Source organism: Callionymus lyra, chromosome 3, assembly GCF_982586985.1.
Source record: "Callionymus lyra chromosome 3, fCalLyr1.hap1.1, whole genome shotgun sequence".
Classification (NCBI taxonomy): domain Eukaryota; kingdom Metazoa; phylum Chordata; class Actinopteri; order Syngnathiformes; family Callionymidae; genus Callionymus; species Callionymus lyra.
The window spans coordinates 21,243,675-21,260,509 of NC_141820.1; the positions used below are offsets into that span (position 1 = coordinate 21,243,675).

General features: G+C 34.7%; 1 protein-coding gene and 1 long non-coding RNA gene across 2 annotated transcripts; both read left to right on the forward strand.

The window, feature by feature from the left end:
• Nucleotides 1–7,604: 7,604 nt before the first annotated feature.
• On the forward strand, nt 7,605–9,349 carry LOC148083812 (uncharacterized). The gene is made up of 3 exons (XR_015710714.1): nt 7,605–7,704; nt 8,503–8,571; nt 9,272–9,349. It is a non-coding gene; the product is annotated as an uncharacterized LOC148083812 (long non-coding RNA).
• A 3,487-nt stretch (nt 9,350–12,836) lies between these two features.
• Nucleotides 12,837–16,434, forward strand: ifng1 (interferon gamma 1). Its single transcript, XM_087785817.1, has 4 exons — nt 12,837–13,004; nt 13,523–13,591; nt 15,102–15,365; nt 15,496–16,434. Exons 1-4 carry the CDS (start codon nt 12,876–12,878, stop codon nt 15,655–15,657), a joined length of 624 nt encoding a protein of 207 aa, XP_087641943.1. The 5' UTR covers nt 12,837–12,875; the 3' UTR covers nt 15,658–16,434.
• Nucleotides 16,435–16,835: the final 401 nt, after the last annotated feature.

Below are 16,835 nucleotides of genomic sequence, written 5' to 3' on the forward strand. Positions count from 1 at the left end.
AACAACACCAGCGGTAAACACGCTAAAAGCTATTTAAACATACAACGGAAAAGAGTAAAGGTTTAAAAATAGAAAAAGCTAATAAATATAGCTAACTATAATAAAGCATGAAATAACGACTAAATAGCATCAGAATGCAATATAACTTTAAAACATTTACAGTATTTGTTCTATTTATATATATATTGCACTATTTTTTACTTATTTATATTTACATTTATATTTATACTCTTATATACATTTATTATATGCAATATTTAAAACATTTATTTATTCTGTTTATATTATATTGCTCTAATTTTAACTTATTAATATTAATATTTAAACAATCACCCTATGCTGTGTTTTTGCCAAGCAACGAAATTTCGTTGCCAGTTTTCACTGCTGTGTTCTTCTGTGTAACGACAATAAAGAAAGTCTAAAGTCTAAATAACAATTGCAATGTATTTTAAAAAGCAAAAATGCATTATTTTGTTAACTTTAAATCAATTTAAAATAAACCTGAATCCATTTCTTTAAAATCAAAAGCTTTTATTTAAGATTAAATTAAAAACTATACAAAAAATAAATATTTGATTGATTGAAAACTTTAGTAAAGACGACGAATATACTTAACATAATGAAAGGAAACAAAGCCGGAAGCATTGTTTTGAATTCAAAGCATTTAAAGTTCACAGGAAAACTGAGTCATAAAAGAAACATCAACTTTCTGCTCACTGTGACTCAGAAATGAACTCCCATCAGCCTCTGTTGAGTCGAAAACAATGAACATCCAATTGCACTCGCACTCGAGTCGCAGCAACAACATACTTCTGACGTGTTTTTTTATGGTCAATTTCGTCGTATTCACTATTTATATCTTGTTTATCTGACGCGTTGTTCTGTGCTAATCTTTACCCTCTTGTGTCGCGTGTCATCAGTTCTGTTAAACGTTTGATTTTAATTGGGTTTTTATTTAATTAAAGTATTATTATATTTATAACTTTCATTACTGTTACCATTATTGGTCAATGAATTATGACCAGCTGTTACAGTAACGTAGAACAGGTGTGTGTGTGTGAAAACATTTTTTATTTCACAAAAAAAAAAAGTTTTTGATTTAAGGAGCAGAAATAATAAGAAAAGTTATTTTCCATCTTAAACTATTCTTTATTAGCTAAAACTTGTTTGATTACATTAACCATAATGTGGTTGACTAAAGGTGAAACGTTTGATTGATTTGACGTGTATGATTGTACATGTATGAGGTATTATTGTGCATGTATGATAGTCAGTGTATAATGTGTTTTATGTATAATTGTATGTGTACGATGTATGATTGTTCATGTATAATTGTACGTGTATCAGTTGCGTGCATTTCACACACAGGCCTTCAGTGGCGCATGTTTGAATGAATCCACGTCTCAATAACTACTTTAAGGTTCTTTATACACCACAGGGATCTGAGCGTGAACTGTTATAGGTCAATAAGATGTTTATCATCAAATGAACATCAGTGTATTATATTCAAATATCACTCCCACTAGTCCCACTGTGTGGTTTCCATGGCCACGACACACACGCTCAGCGACAAACACACACACACGCTAAAGCGACACACACAAGCACCACTATTGATCTCATAAAGCGCAACATTATAAAGAAAAAAATACATTTACTAACGTAGTTTATGGAGGAAATAAATAAATCCTTTGAGGCTCGTGAAAGGCTCGTCTCGGAGTTAGCATAACTTTCTTAACAACGCCCAGCTTTTCTTGAAAAGTCCTTCTTAAAAATAGCTTTGCAAGTATATCCGCGACCAGATCAAGCTCTTCAGCCATAGTGTTGAAAAACAAACAGTGAAATTAACTCAAATCAACGTTTTAGCGCCATTTGACTTGTCTCAGTGCTATCCAATCAGAGGACATGAACATGTCACGTGTTCAACGCACTCAACGCGTCTGTGACGCGGGTTTCTTCTAAAGCGCTGACGTTGTGTCGCCAACTCGGATCTGATTGGTTAACACGATCCTTTGGCTGCCGTTGATTTCAATGGGCAGGAGCCACTTCTGAAACGACTGAAGGCCTCGGGTAACACATGACCGGCTGCTCAAATATGATTGGATGAAAGCTCTGATAGAAAGTACAATCCTGGAAGCAGTGCGCAACTAGTGCAAGCAAGAGGGAAGTAATGAAATGAAGGAAAAAGACTATGTGGAATTAATTTAATACATATTTTTGAAAAATAAACAATACAACTTTAATTGTAATTTTTAAAATTTATTTTGTAATTTTGTTATTGTTTAGTTTTTTTTATAATTGTACGTGTATGATGTATGATTGTACATGTATAATTGTATGTGTATAATGTAGGATTGTACAAGTATAATTGTATGTGTATGATGTATGATTTGACATATATAATTGTACGTGTATGATGTATGATTGTACATGTATAATTGTACATGTATAATGTATGATTGTACATGTATAATTGTACATGTATGATGTAGGATTGTACATGTATAATTGTACATGTATGATGTAGGATTGTATATGTATGATGTAGGATTGTACATGTATAATTGTACGTGTATGATATAGGATTGTACATGTATAATTGTACGTGTATGATGTAGGATTGTACATGTATAATTGTACGTGTATGATATAGGATTGTACATGTATAATTGTACGTGTATGATGTATGATTTGACATATATAATTGTACGTGTATGATGTATGATTGTACATGTATAATTGTACGTGTATAATGTATGATTGTCCATGTATAATTGTACATGTATGATGTAGGATTGTACATGTATAATTGTACATGTATGATGTAGGATTGTATATGTATGATGTAGGATTCTACATGTATAATTGTACGTGTATGATGTAGGATTGTACATGTATAATTGTACGTGTATGATGTAGGATTGTACATGTATAATTGTACGTGTCTAATGTAGGATTGTACATGTATGATGTAGGATTCTACATGTATAATTGTACGTGTATGATGTAGGATTGTACATGTATAATTGTACGTGTATGATGTAGGATTGTACATGTATAATTGTACGTGTATGATATAGGATTGTACATGTATAATTGTACGTGTATGATGTAGGATTGTACATGTATAATTGTACATGTATGATATAGGATTGTACATGTATAATTGTACGTGTATGATGTAGGATTGTACATGTATAATTGTACGTGTATGATATAGGATTGTACATGTATAATTGTACGTGTATGATGTATGATTTGACATATATAATTGTACGTGTATGATGTATGATTGTACATGTATAATTGTACGTGTATAATGTTTGATTGTACATGTATAATTGTACATGTATGATGTAGGATTGTACATGTATAATTGTACATGTATGATGTAGGATTGTATATGTATGATGTAGGATTCTACATGTATAATTGTACGTGTATGATGTAGGATTGTACATGTATAATTGTACGTGTATGATGTAGGATTGTACATGTATAATTGTACGTGTCTAATGTAGGATTGTACATGTATGATGTAGGATTCTACATGTATAATTGTACGTGTATGATGTAGGATTGTACATGTATAATTGTACGTGTATGATGTAGGATTGTACATGTATGATGTAGGATTCTACATGTATAATTGTACGTGTATGATGTAGGATTGTACATGTATAATTGTACGTGTATGATATAGGATTGTACATGTATAATTGTACGTGTATGATGTAGGATTGTACATGTATAATTGTACGTGTATGATATAGGATTGTACATGTATAATTGTACGTGTATGATGTAGGATTGTACATGTATAATTGTACGTGTATAATGTATGATTGTACATGTATAATGAATGATTGTATGTGTATGATGTTGATGATAAAGCCACAAATAGAAATACTCTCAGTGCACAATTGTTTTATATAGGACAGTTTTACTGAAACTGATGTAAAGGACAAGAATAGACTAATAAAAAAAGGTAATTATATTTCATAACTTGTTTGTGTGTTTGCCAACAACATCAGGTGAACGACACTGCTGAGGTGAAGACAGTCACCTCACTTTAGGGAGAGAAAACATTTTCACAGAAACGAATCATCAACCAATTGAACTGTTTGACCCTCAATAAAATCATTAATAATTTGAAATTGAAATATATCTGTGAAAATCTGAGACAAAGACCATGATTTTTAGGAGGTAAAACCACAAGACAAATGAGCAAAAGTTTTAGTGTGCTACCATTTTTTGGATTAAAAAAAGAATGACAAGTCTGACGATCACATGGGCAGGTGCTAGTTTCAAACTGGTGCTTCCTACAAAAGGATGTGGTGTTTGGTGCAGTGACGACTCGGCAACACTTCAAGTAAAAGGTTTATTTCCAATGAATCAACATATACCTAGAAAGCACCAACGTATGGTCGCGTGTATGCGCATGTGTGCGCGCGTGTTTTAGCAAATCTTTCCAGGTTGGTGGACCTGCATGTTACCTGTATTTTAATATATTATCTTTATGATAATGTACTAATTTGATTTCAACATAGCCCTTGAAAATGGATAAATGTTCTGTAAAATGTCGATCGAAATATATTGCCGTTGTATATCAAATCAAATTTAATAGAAATGATTTAAAACTTTTTTTAATGTGGGCTCTTAACGTAATCCTTTGTTCCTTGTCATTGGGAATGTCCATTAAAAAAACTCTACTACTATTCAAATACTTTCATTTAACACTTTTAAAATTCTTAATTTTGCTCTATATTTTGGAAGTAACCTCAGTCATGAAGTATTGCAAATAAATCTAAACTGCACTAAAATCACCGAGGCGTTAAATGATTGACAGATGAGTGGGGGGGTGAAATTTGAACTCCATGTTCAAATCTGACCTATCTTTGTCTGACCTCATGTTCTTCACTATTTAGATCCACACATCTGCAGAACATCGTCATGACGATCAGGAACATGTTCTTGAACATCTGAAATCGCTGTAGCTGTTATACATAAACATGACTTCTGTACCATCCTAACAGTTATTCAATCGTCTTCAGTTCTGTCACTTGTGTATGAGCATTTTTTAAAGACCAACATCAGTCAGGACGAGGCAGTCATTCAGTTTTCTTAGGTGTTCAAATGTAAAAAAAAAAGAGGGGATCGATAAAAATAAAACTTCTCTGCGTCAACAGGGGATTTCCTGCTAGGACAGATTTCTCCTCAAACGATGATCTTTTCGAGTCACAGTGCTGCTCAGGTTTGGTTTCGGTTTAGCATGAGGGTCTTTACGCCTACAATGCTGACACATCAACCTGAAGGATGGTGCAGTTTCCTGTCAGAAAATTCTGCCTTAAGCAGAACCACATTTCTACCTGCAGTCAGGGTCTTTCCTTTTGAGTGATAGTGACGCAAATACTTGCATGTGGTCCACTCCGGTGACTCAACACTAGAAATCTACTCCACTGACCATGAGATGTGACAACTTGTAAAAAAAAAAAGTTAAATAAGAGCAGCAAGAAACTTTTATATGGTCAAATGAATAAAGATAATTCTTGGGAATATACATTTATAAATGGAACACATTTTCTACAGATTGTGAGCATTACTTTGGTTCCATGCACACGGTTCAGGACCAGAGGAGAGAAATCTTTTCAGGCTGTTGCTCCTAAGCTTTGGAACGATCTTCCTCTCTCTTTGCGCTTGATGATCTACTGACTCCTTTAAGAAACATCTTAAGACGTTTCTATTTGTTCAGGCTTTTCCTTGAATTTCTCGAACTCCTGTGTTGTTCTCAGTATTATCTTGATCTTTAAAGTATGTACTTTTTTGAGTATTGTTTTGATTGTTTAAGCGCTTTGTGACCCTGGTCTGGAAAAGCGCTATATAAATAAATATTACTTACTTACTTACTTACTTTAATTGTTAGATTCTATTAAAAAAAAGGGGGGTGGGTGAAGGTATTCCTTTCTCGTACCAACTCTCTCTTATAAAGTGTTATCCAAAATTGTGTCTTGAGATAAAGCTGTTATTATTTAACTAAAATTTAATTGAACTTGAACATGAGTCGCAATGTTTCACCCACAGACTGCTGTATTTCTCTCACGTTCCCTGGGCTATATTTGGGCCTGAACGTTTAGGGCTTAATGTAGGGGTCAAAAGAGACAACATTGATAATCCAGAGACCGTAACACTTTTCTCATCTATGCTGGAACATGTAGGCTGACACAGCATTCAATTCCATGTGACGACGTTGCTATTTGGGTTAACTCGGACACCACCAAAGAGGTCCAGCAGTGATGGAGTGAAAAATGATTTTCTGCGGGATTTTCTCGACATTTACTTCCAGAACGTTGGAGCCTCAAGTATTTATATGAAGCATTGACCAAATTCTGTACGGCCCACATGATGGAACCCTATGATGTTTAATCTTGGGTTCTCAAATCGTTGCCATGACTTGTCAAACAACCTTTAAGTAAAGATGAAACGGGATTTTCTTCTGGATTTTGGGGTCACTTGTTGGCTCAAGTAAAAGACTGAAGATGAATCGAGATGTTTTTGAAGTATATGGAATACTTTCGTTCTGTCACACTTGATGAACACCTTCTCAGTTGTGAAGTGAGATGTGTCATGACATCATGAATGAAAGACTCCAGCACCAACTGATCAGAGTAAAAACAAGTCACAAACAGACACTCCAGATAGTGGGAAACGGTATTTTGGTCAAATACGTAAAAAGATGAACGTAATGGTGATCAGGGCTGAAGTGAGAAGCCATTTAGGTCCCATCAGAACCTTCATAAATCTAGAACATCACCAATGTTGTAATGTCCATTCTAACAGTATCAAAACTGACTGAAAGTGTAATTTATTTTCACTAAAATTTCTTTAAGATATGTCGTTTACTGTAATACGTTTAATATTTGTAAAGATAAATACATTTTGACTGTCTGACAAAGCACTAAAATAAAAATCATCAATTCTATAACTTTGCACTTCTGATATCTTTAAAAAACAAATGTTTTTATAATGAAGAGGATTTAATCTCTCTTTAGTTGACACATGCAGCAACACCGCCATCTAGAAGTAATAAAGCCAAATGGCGTCATAACTGCGGACAGAAGAACTGACCTTAAGTGTAAAGGAAACATTTTGGGGTCTCTAACACACTTTTATTTTATCACTAAATAAACCAAAAAGAAGTACATAGTAAGAAAAATCACAATGTCATGACTCCCCAACAGAGTTTTGTACCTTGACCTAAAGAGCCACATTTCTTTGAAAATCAATCCTGTAACGAAACTATTGTGGATGGAAATGAATGGAAACCTGACCAGGGATTCTCCTGCGTGAGTGAGGTACGTAGCGACTAAGGGTTTTCAAAGAAAACTAGTCAACTTGGTTGTGTCTCGGGCTCTGCTGAAAGCCCACAGACCACATTCATGCACGACCACAACGAACGTACACTGAAACGAGACGGGATTCAGACAGCTATATATACAGACCTACAGTAAGGTCATGAAAGCATCAAGCAACATCTTCGCAAGACCCAGCTGAAGTTGTGGCTTTGAGGACTTAGACGAGAACATGTCATCGGCTCATTTGCTCTGTCTGCTGGTGGTGTTGGGAGTCGGGGCGGATCAGCATGAAAGCAGCGATATGATTCCAGCGAAGATGAGGAGAACTCTCTTTAAAATTTCCAAAGCACTGGTAAGTTCACGCATGCGGTTTAATTTTTTACCCTGAACCGGCTTTTTGTCACAGATACAAATGTTTTCTGCTACTTTGAGTATATGGTTTTATTTAAATGAATGTAAGATTTGAGATCAAATCCCAAATATAACTGTTAAGCTTTCGCTTTCACCATGTTGTCGTTGGAAAACTCAAGAGTTTAATCGACCGGAGAGAATTTGCATTGAATCAGAAAATACTCAATTGAAACCACTGTGGTTATCCTCGCAGCTCTCATGTATAACGGTGGGTTTTATATTTTCAAACAGAACACAGGAGCAAATTGAATGGCAAAACAGGGATTTGTAGTCCATCATGTCTGTTTTAATAATTAAAAGTTTGATTTTTTTTTGGCAAGATTAATATGTTAAGCAAAATCTTTTGCTTTTAACTGGAAATAAAGTAATTTGAAGAAAATATGAAAATATATATATAATATATCAATTTAAATGTTTAATTTATGACATCATAAACAAACTTGAGTTTATTTTGTCTAATCAATATTGGTGTAAAGATACATATACATTATATTGTATACCAAACATTTGCCCTCCAAAACTATTTCTAAAGACAATGCATTGTGATTCACTATCATTGGCTACTCCATCTAAAGCAGTTCTTGTCATTGTGTTTAAATGTATTTAAATGATCTTTATTTATTCTATATACTAATGCCGTCATGTTTACTTCTAAATGCAGAATCATTCAAACCCATTTTTTTCTCATGATTACAAACGCAAGAAGTACATCTTAAACTGACCATTGTCTCTTTTTCAGAATTTATCACGGGGGGAGATCAGCGGCCGACCTTTGTTCAAATGCGACGAGGACAATTCAACCTGCCAGGTAAACAAAAACCCTGTTATTCCTCCAAAAAGGGAACAATAAAGATACAGACAGAGGAAGACAGGATAATGTCAAACAATAAATAACTTAGTTTAAATAAATTCAAACAAATTATTTACACAAATAACTATCCTGTAATGAAATATTTTAAACCGACCAAATTGCTCTGATAACACTTTAAAGTTAAAGAAACATTGAGGAACATTAAATTAGAGAAGTTACGATAACATTCATTCTTTAGAGTGGGCAAACTTGTGTAGTCACAGCAGCAAAGTTCACAAGAGATAAACAATGAAATAAATAAATGTGTCAATGTAGAGTAGTAAATAGGTAATAACTTTAATAAACGGAATGACCAAATTTTACCAGGTACTTTCCTAGTTGTTTCTCGATGTTATCTTGACCTTTAAAGTATATATTTTATTAAGTATTGTTTTGATTGTTTAAGCGCTTTGTGACCCTGGTCTGGAAAAGCGCTCTATAAATACAAATGATTTACTAACTTACATTATAGTAGAAACGTGGCAGATGACATCACGGTTGCGAAGTCAAAGCTCTGATTTAGACCTGTTTGTTGATGACTTTGAATCTTTGTAAAACTTTAAAATGCTTTTGAGATCGAAGACCTTGAATTGGTTGTTTCCAACAAACTTTAAAATATAAACTCTCATTGTAATCAAACGACTTTTTCCAACTCCAGAGAAACGTGCAGACGATAAACGACACTCTGGGTGCCTACATCAGCATCTTGAGCAACCTCCAGAAGGACCAACCCAACCTGCACAATGAAACACGTTATCTCCATATGATGACAGAGATTCTGCAGAGTCACCTGAGCCACGCAAGCTCAGAAAAAGAGGTCAAGTACAGCTGTCGCTGTCTCAATGAGATAAAGGTGTGAGAACTCTCCTAAACTCTCTACATAACTCTCTCATTTCTCTCTATTCAAATATGAATATCTAATATCTTTAATTCTGTCACATCTAACCTTGCATGGCATGATTATAGCAGGGGTTTTCAAGAGGGTTGGGACCCCAAATGTGGGTCGACAGGATGTTTTCAGTGGGTCAAAGGCCTTTGTGCGGTTAAAAATGTTTTGTTTTTTTTGGAAGGGATAGACTTTTACACAGTGTAAAACAATGATTTTGAGGTGGTTCATTGGTAACCAGAAGAAATAACCTTTTCTACTGTCTCTCCTCTTCAGGTGAAAGACGTCAACCATCAGCATAGAGCTCTGGCTCATTTTCTGGGAATGTACCAGCAAGTGGCAATGTTTGAGAAGCACTGCCATCAAAAGGCTCACTGACCTCTGACCTTAACGAAATCCAGAGATTTGACCTAAAGAATGAGAGTTACAAATTTAAGTGTGTTATTTATTAATTTACATGCACAATATTTATCCTTATTTAAACAGCAGTTTATTGTATCTCTCACATAACTGTAACTTTATTTATTTGTTTTAATTTAAGATATTAACTTAATAATCACACCATTTATTAATTTATTATTGGTCTTGATCGTTTGAATAAACTTTTGTGACAAATGTTCTGACTGTCTTTGTTTTTCTCATGCGGTCAATCTGAATATAAAGTCGATATATTCACCTATATATAGAAACATAATTTACTAAAATCATTAGGTGACTAATAAGGAACACAAAAAGACTTTTATGAAAGTGAGAAATTGAAAAATAAAATGAGATCTTCTTGGATGACTCAAAGGGGAACCAAACGTTTCACTTAAACCGATGACATAAAGAAAGAAGAAATGCCAAATCACGAGCCCGTATTTCCCCTCTGGTTCACACATCTTAAGATGCCAACCCCTGTTCCACGTCATATTGTTTCTCATTCCTAGTCCTAAATGTCAGAGTATCATCATCATTCAACATCATTTCTTGCTGAAAGTTAGATGTAACCTTCCTATTCTTGACATTATCGGTCATATTGTTGGTAAAGACATAAGACTTTTTGGTATTCTGCATGCCTGAGCTGAAAGTGAAAGTGACACTTCCTCATCATGATTTCTGTTCTATGACATCACTGCATCAGACCTGCAAAACTACACAGACTTTCCTGATGACGTGACAATACAAACGATTAAATAAACTAAGAGCTTCTTTTTTTTCTTTATTTAGCAATTTAATAATAATAATAACTAAACCAGATGTATGAATAGTCTCTTCATGTAACACTTCCATTCTTCAGGCCCTCAACATGTAAAGAGGTGAAGCAAAACATAAACAAGGAAATAACTGAAAAAGCACATACCTCCTCTAAGGATCATGAGATCAAATCGATTAGAGTTTTGCATGTAAGTAGTGCATTTTAAATACTTCCCCACCATGTTGTTGTAATAGCAATGACCTCTGCATCCACCAAGAACAACAACATTTTACATGATCTGGCCACATGGGCAGAAGCGGTGAGAAGCTATACAATGAATGATGAAATCTTTAACCGTAAGTAAAGATTTCATCTACAACTCCAGACATGCTTTTAACAAATGAACAAACGTCTGGAAAACAACAGCTCTTTGGTGGTGAAATAAACACACTGCAGATAACTCTAGGTAACTCTAGTTCTATGAATATGTGTGAGCTTTCTATTTTGCTTTGTCATAGTCATATGTGCAGCTTTATTTTTGTATAAAGGAAATTGGTTTGGCTTATCTATAGCAAGATAAAAATAGAAAACATGACTAGCTTCCTCTTCTGACAAGAGTTTGTAGAGATACTGTAAAAATGGGCTTCCCTAACGAGTGAGTCTCATGAGAAAAATCCTCACTTCCCTCTTTCAAGTACAAAATAAACAAGTTTCGCCCGAATAGAAAAAAAAAGTCATGTTAGGTTTCTGCAATGAATAAAAAGATACTGATTAATCTAGTCTAGACATACTTTAATTTATTGTTGCACCAATGCGTTGAGTTGAATCATTTTATAAATGAATATAAAATGTAAAATATCCTGTGAATTTTTCTTTTTTTTTCTTTTTTTAATAATTATTGGTCGTTCTAAATTTCATCAAAATTGAAGGTGTTAAGCAAAATCTAACTTCATAACCAGCAGTAATATGTTTAATCCTTGTGTTATCTCAGGGACAAGGTTTCCATCCACAAGGGATACCTCAAACACATTTGTCTTCGTGCCTCCGGGTCACCTTGACCCAGAGATAACACAAGGGTTAAAACGCTAGAATCGTAAAACAACCCTATGAAATAATACCATTTAATAGGAAATACAATGGGTTGGAAAGAGTTAATAAACGTTTGAAAAAAGCCAACATCATACCTTTAAAATCCCATGGCTGAGGGGCCAAATCTGGCCCACCAATTTGTTTAACTTGGCTCAAAGTAGATAATTGTTGATGTTGATCTGGTGATCTAAATACAGGTGATTCATCTGGCTTCAGATGGCAGTAAAACTGAGGTTGATGGGAATTTGAAACTCCATGTAAAAACAGTTCAAAAACAGTTGACCAACAGGTTCTTTAGTTGTTTATTTCTTTTCACTCTCTGTTTTGACTATTAACATTTGAGATTCAAGAGTCTTTATCAGCATATTACAGCATGTCAAACTGCAGGATAATCAATAATTATCCAACTTCAAAACAACGAGGAAAGAAGGTAGACTATCAAAGTTTATCAAAGCAAAGTATAAAGTGTGGTTATTGAATAGTGTCAGTCAGTGAAGAGAAAGTACATCCCAGTGTATATGGATGACGAGGAGAAACGGTCCTAAAACCACTGGGTAATATAACTGGTCAAAGCTGCTCGTCTGACCATAGAGATGTTTCTCACCTGCAAACCTGTTGTGAGTCCATTGAGTTTAAAAATCTTCACTTGGAATATTAGTTATTGTCACTGTTTTTGAAAAGCTCTATCAAATGAAGTGACTTTAAAGTGTTGAAAAAGTTGTGAAGGAATGAAAGTTGGATACATATGGGAATGTGAGATAACAACTGGACAGTTACACTCGTCTCCATTGAAATCTTCTCTCATAATTCTGCGATAAACACTTAAAAAAAGGGATTTCCACAGAAATCATAATCTTCCGTACTTATCATGGACCCCACAACCCACTTCTATGAAGTAAGCTGATTTAAAGGAAATAACACAACCACAAGTTTGACACCTAGATTATGACACTCTCTCTCCTTTGAGCTATAAATATCAGCTTCAAGTCAAACAGTTCTCCACAACTTCACAGGCTGAGACAAAGTTAGTGAGAAAACTTTTTGGGCTGAGACTCCGGCCATTTGGGAAACTACACATTTTGAAGAAAGGAGTTTCTGTTTGATAAGAGAATGGATGCCATAAGGAGGATGGTGTTGTGCCTGTGTCTCTCTCTGACGGTCTGTCAGGTCAGAGGCGTATACGTTCCTGTGAAGATGAACAGAACCATTCAGAACCTCCTGCGGTACTATGAGCACGACGTGAGTATGGAAGGGGAAGTTGTGGGGACGACCGACTGAACTGCTCTTGCTAACTACAGCTGTTTGACTAACTTTCTTTAATTCCTTGCTCTCGTGAACGTTTCTTGATGATGAAGTTGATCGAAGTAAAGAAAAGATGATTTGACGGATAGAAATGTTGCTTCCTGACAAAATGATTCTATAGGAATGTCCAATCAGAGACGAGCACCAGCTCCTGCTTTGAGCATCACTTGATCTCTAACGTAGCATAACAACAATATGAACCTATCATTTTGTTTGAATTAATGAATATGTTATATGTAATATGTTCATATATTTGCTTTGCTGCATTAAATGATTGTGATCTACTACTGGTTACTAATTCCGTGACCAATTAAGGCTCCAGAAACATAGAATTACTCAGTGAGGATCCGAAACTTTTATCCCCAGTGTTGTGAATACAATTAAAGATTGTTTTGTGGTGGCAGTAGAGAATAAAAGACTATTCTAAAGCTTTTCTCCCTTCATTTCTCTTGTAGAAGATTCCAGTGGCAGAGCGGTTCAGCGGGTTGGTGTTTCCAAAGAAATTCGACGGCATGGGAATTGAGGTAAAAAATATTATTTCAAACAGTTTAACCAAATTCAAACAAATGGTTGTTTGTTTTACTACCTCTAAAAAAACACTAAAAAATGTTGTGGAATGAACAGGAGGTCAAGTTTTAAATCTTGAAAGTTCCTTGTCCTGGGAAAATTCAAATATGTACAGAACTCTTCGAATTACTTGGTTAACAAACAGATAAACTATAATAGAAACATAATTTTTTACCCGTTTACCGACCAAAGTGAACCAAAGATTGTTGCTTGTATAGGTTGAACACTTCCTATTGTCATATACTTTTTATTCATGAGTCTTCACACCTCGCTTGACGGGCAGACATGACAGCATTTCGATACAAGTTGTCAGCCCTGCTACAGACACGCATCAAACACAGCGACAGCTCTGAGACATCCTACTGCAGTCATTCAGATGGAAAATATACATTTCATCCATTACAAGTACAAAAACTTGGAATCTATGATATGACACCAGATGTTAACACGTATCTTCCAGCTTTAGCAAAGCACACTTATGCTCAGTTAACTGATTAGAATCAGCAAAGCCATGTTTATTCACATATTGACAGAGATTTAGATCCAGAAGTGAGATAAGCAGCAGCAGCAGAACAAACAGGAACATAGAAACAATCTGATGATAAGCATCAGCAATGCACTACCAACAGATGAGTTGTTAGCAACAATATATTATAAAGTAACACTTATTACATTGTTTTAAATAAACTGCTTCAAATGCTTTCTGAAGCTTTTGCACTTATTGAACTTTTTTAGGTTTCATTTCTCTGCCGCCAACAGTTCCCCAACATGCTTGAATGAAACCAGGGAGGAAAAACAAGGGGGAAAATAATCATGTTACCACATTGAAACAAAAAAAGCTTGACTTATAAAAGATCACTCTGGTTACTCAATATGACCAAATATTTGACATCTTGCAGTTTTTGAAAAATATATATTATTTTAAACAAAGGACTTGATACTCAAGTAAAACGGTTTCAAAGTCATCCATATGACCTTAAAGTCAAACCACATGTTTCCTTCCTAATCATTTCAAAACCAAAGCTGTGAAGTTGTTGGGACTTGCTTGCTTGTAGGAAATTCCATTTGTGTAAAAGCTCATTTACATCTTGTACATTATTTAGATTTACAACAAACAATCCTGACTAACCATTAACTAACTTTTAATTACCCGGATGATTTTAAGCAACTTTCCTCTACAGCAGTTTGAACCCGTCTGACGAGTGTGGTTGTTTGTCAGCGTTTGTTGCTGCATGTAGGAAAACCACATAGTTGTTTCCACAGTACCGTGGGCTTTACACTCTTCTAGAGAAAGACGAGCATATAGCTCGAGGCGGAAAAGAGAAACAGATAGGTGTTAGTTATATTTCATAGAAAGGAACGCTGAATTAGTGCACACATTTTAACGGTACCCAACTGTCGATTTTTGAACGCTCAGAAGGTTGATGTGTTGATGTCTGTAGAACTTAAACTCTGTGTGTTTCTCAGATGAAAAGCCTGTTGTTGGGAGGGATAATGGAGACCTATGAGAACCTGATTACTAAAATGATGGACCAGCTGCCGACCCAAAGTCCCGTCACAACAGATGCCACGAGCCTTCCTGCCCCTGCCAAAGTGTCAAAGTATTGCTTGGATTATGACATAAGATGCCAACTGAACTACTTACTATTGATGATCCAAGACGTGAGGAAAAATATATTTGCAGAACAAGACAAGATACTGCGCAAATATTACACCATCAAGGCGTTTCAGGTAATTCACAGTGATTCAAAGAAGCTTTGAAGCAATATAACTGGATTTGTAGCTACGATAGCTGAGAATGATGTGGCAACAAAGTGGATTAGTCAAAATAAAATGTATCTGTTTTCTCACACCTGCTTAGATGGACAACAAGGTGATCCAGTGCAAAGCATTGTGGGAGCTGCAGTACCTTTATGAAGAGGCGAATGGTCTGGGTAACATCAAGATGGAGAGGAAGAGCAAGCAACGTCGACGCAGACAGCTGCTGAAGACCAGGACCTTTGCAGCAGCATTACGGGGCTGAGGACACAAGACTTTTTAATTTAAATACATTAGATCATTCAAAGAGATATAAAAGTGAGACAAAAAAAAGACACATTTTGATGGGATTACACCTACACACTCTAATGAAAATATTTATTTATCAAAGTTGAATGCAACAGATACTCATTTACTTGGAAAGTTTAATTGACAAAATTGAATTGATGGAATATTCAGATATAGAGAATTATTAATTAACATTCAAAAAATATCCCTTTAACGTCGATCCATGACCGGCTGAAGGTTCTAGACGCGTAGTTTTTTGATTCGAACATCAAGAGGTTCCACTCTCTATGCAATACCTCATGATTAATCTGTTTTGTTGTTGTTTTTCTAAATATGCTCAGGGAGAGAAACAAGTTTTTCAGTACATTTTAAGGTAAACAATAAGCACCGCTAGATTTTGAAAATGTCAATCACTACTAAAAAACAGCCATAAAATATTACATATATAAGTAACAGTAACTTCCATCCATTTCCCCATAAACATTACAGATATTTTTACCAACAATTTTATAAACTGACTTTTTCTATTTACTACTTGATACAGAATCCAAGAGTAACATTTGAAAGAGGTTTTTTCTTAACTTAATCTTTTTCTAAACTAACCACAAGTGGAACAATCATATGGTTCAATGAAAACCTAATTTATTTTTGTTGAATTCTTTCAGGGAATGTATTGTTTATCTTGTTTTTTTTAATGTATTTATTTTTCTATTTAAGATATTAATTGTATTTGAATATTTATTTCATAATTTATTGATTGGCGCTTGTGACTTTTTGACAAATAAAACATTTTTTTCTATGTTTTGGAGTTCCATCGACTGACTTAAGACCACAGTTATTCTGCTTCTGAAGAGGTTCAGGGAAACTATTTAACACGGTACACCTTGAATAAATGCATTTTTGGAAAGATTACTGCTCCACAGTTTAAGCAGAATGACTTGAAATCTCTATATATGATTCTCCAGATAGTGATACAAAAAAATGATACCAACATAATAATAGGTTTAGTGTCACAAACACATGTTTTAGTTTGTATCTTTAATATTATAGGTGGACACAATAGACATATGCAACCTAGTGGTGAAGCTGCTGTTGCATATATTTGGGATCTAATAACCACCTGCAGTTTAAAAAAAATGATTTTGGAAAAAAAAC

Bases quoted from the DNA above. Each gene is read 5' to 3' on its own strand.
- ifng1 (XM_087785817.1), top strand. From the start codon at position 12,876: ATGGATGCCATAAGGAGGATGGTGTTGTGCCTGTGTCTCTCTCTGACG. The intron at 13,005-13,522 runs GTGAGTATGGAA...TTTCTCTTGTAG, and splicing joins TGCGGTACTATGAGCACGAC to AAGATTCCAGTGGCAGAGCG. The intron at 15,366-15,495 runs GTAATTCACAGT...ACACCTGCTTAG, and splicing joins ACACCATCAAGGCGTTTCAG to ATGGACAACAAGGTGATCCA.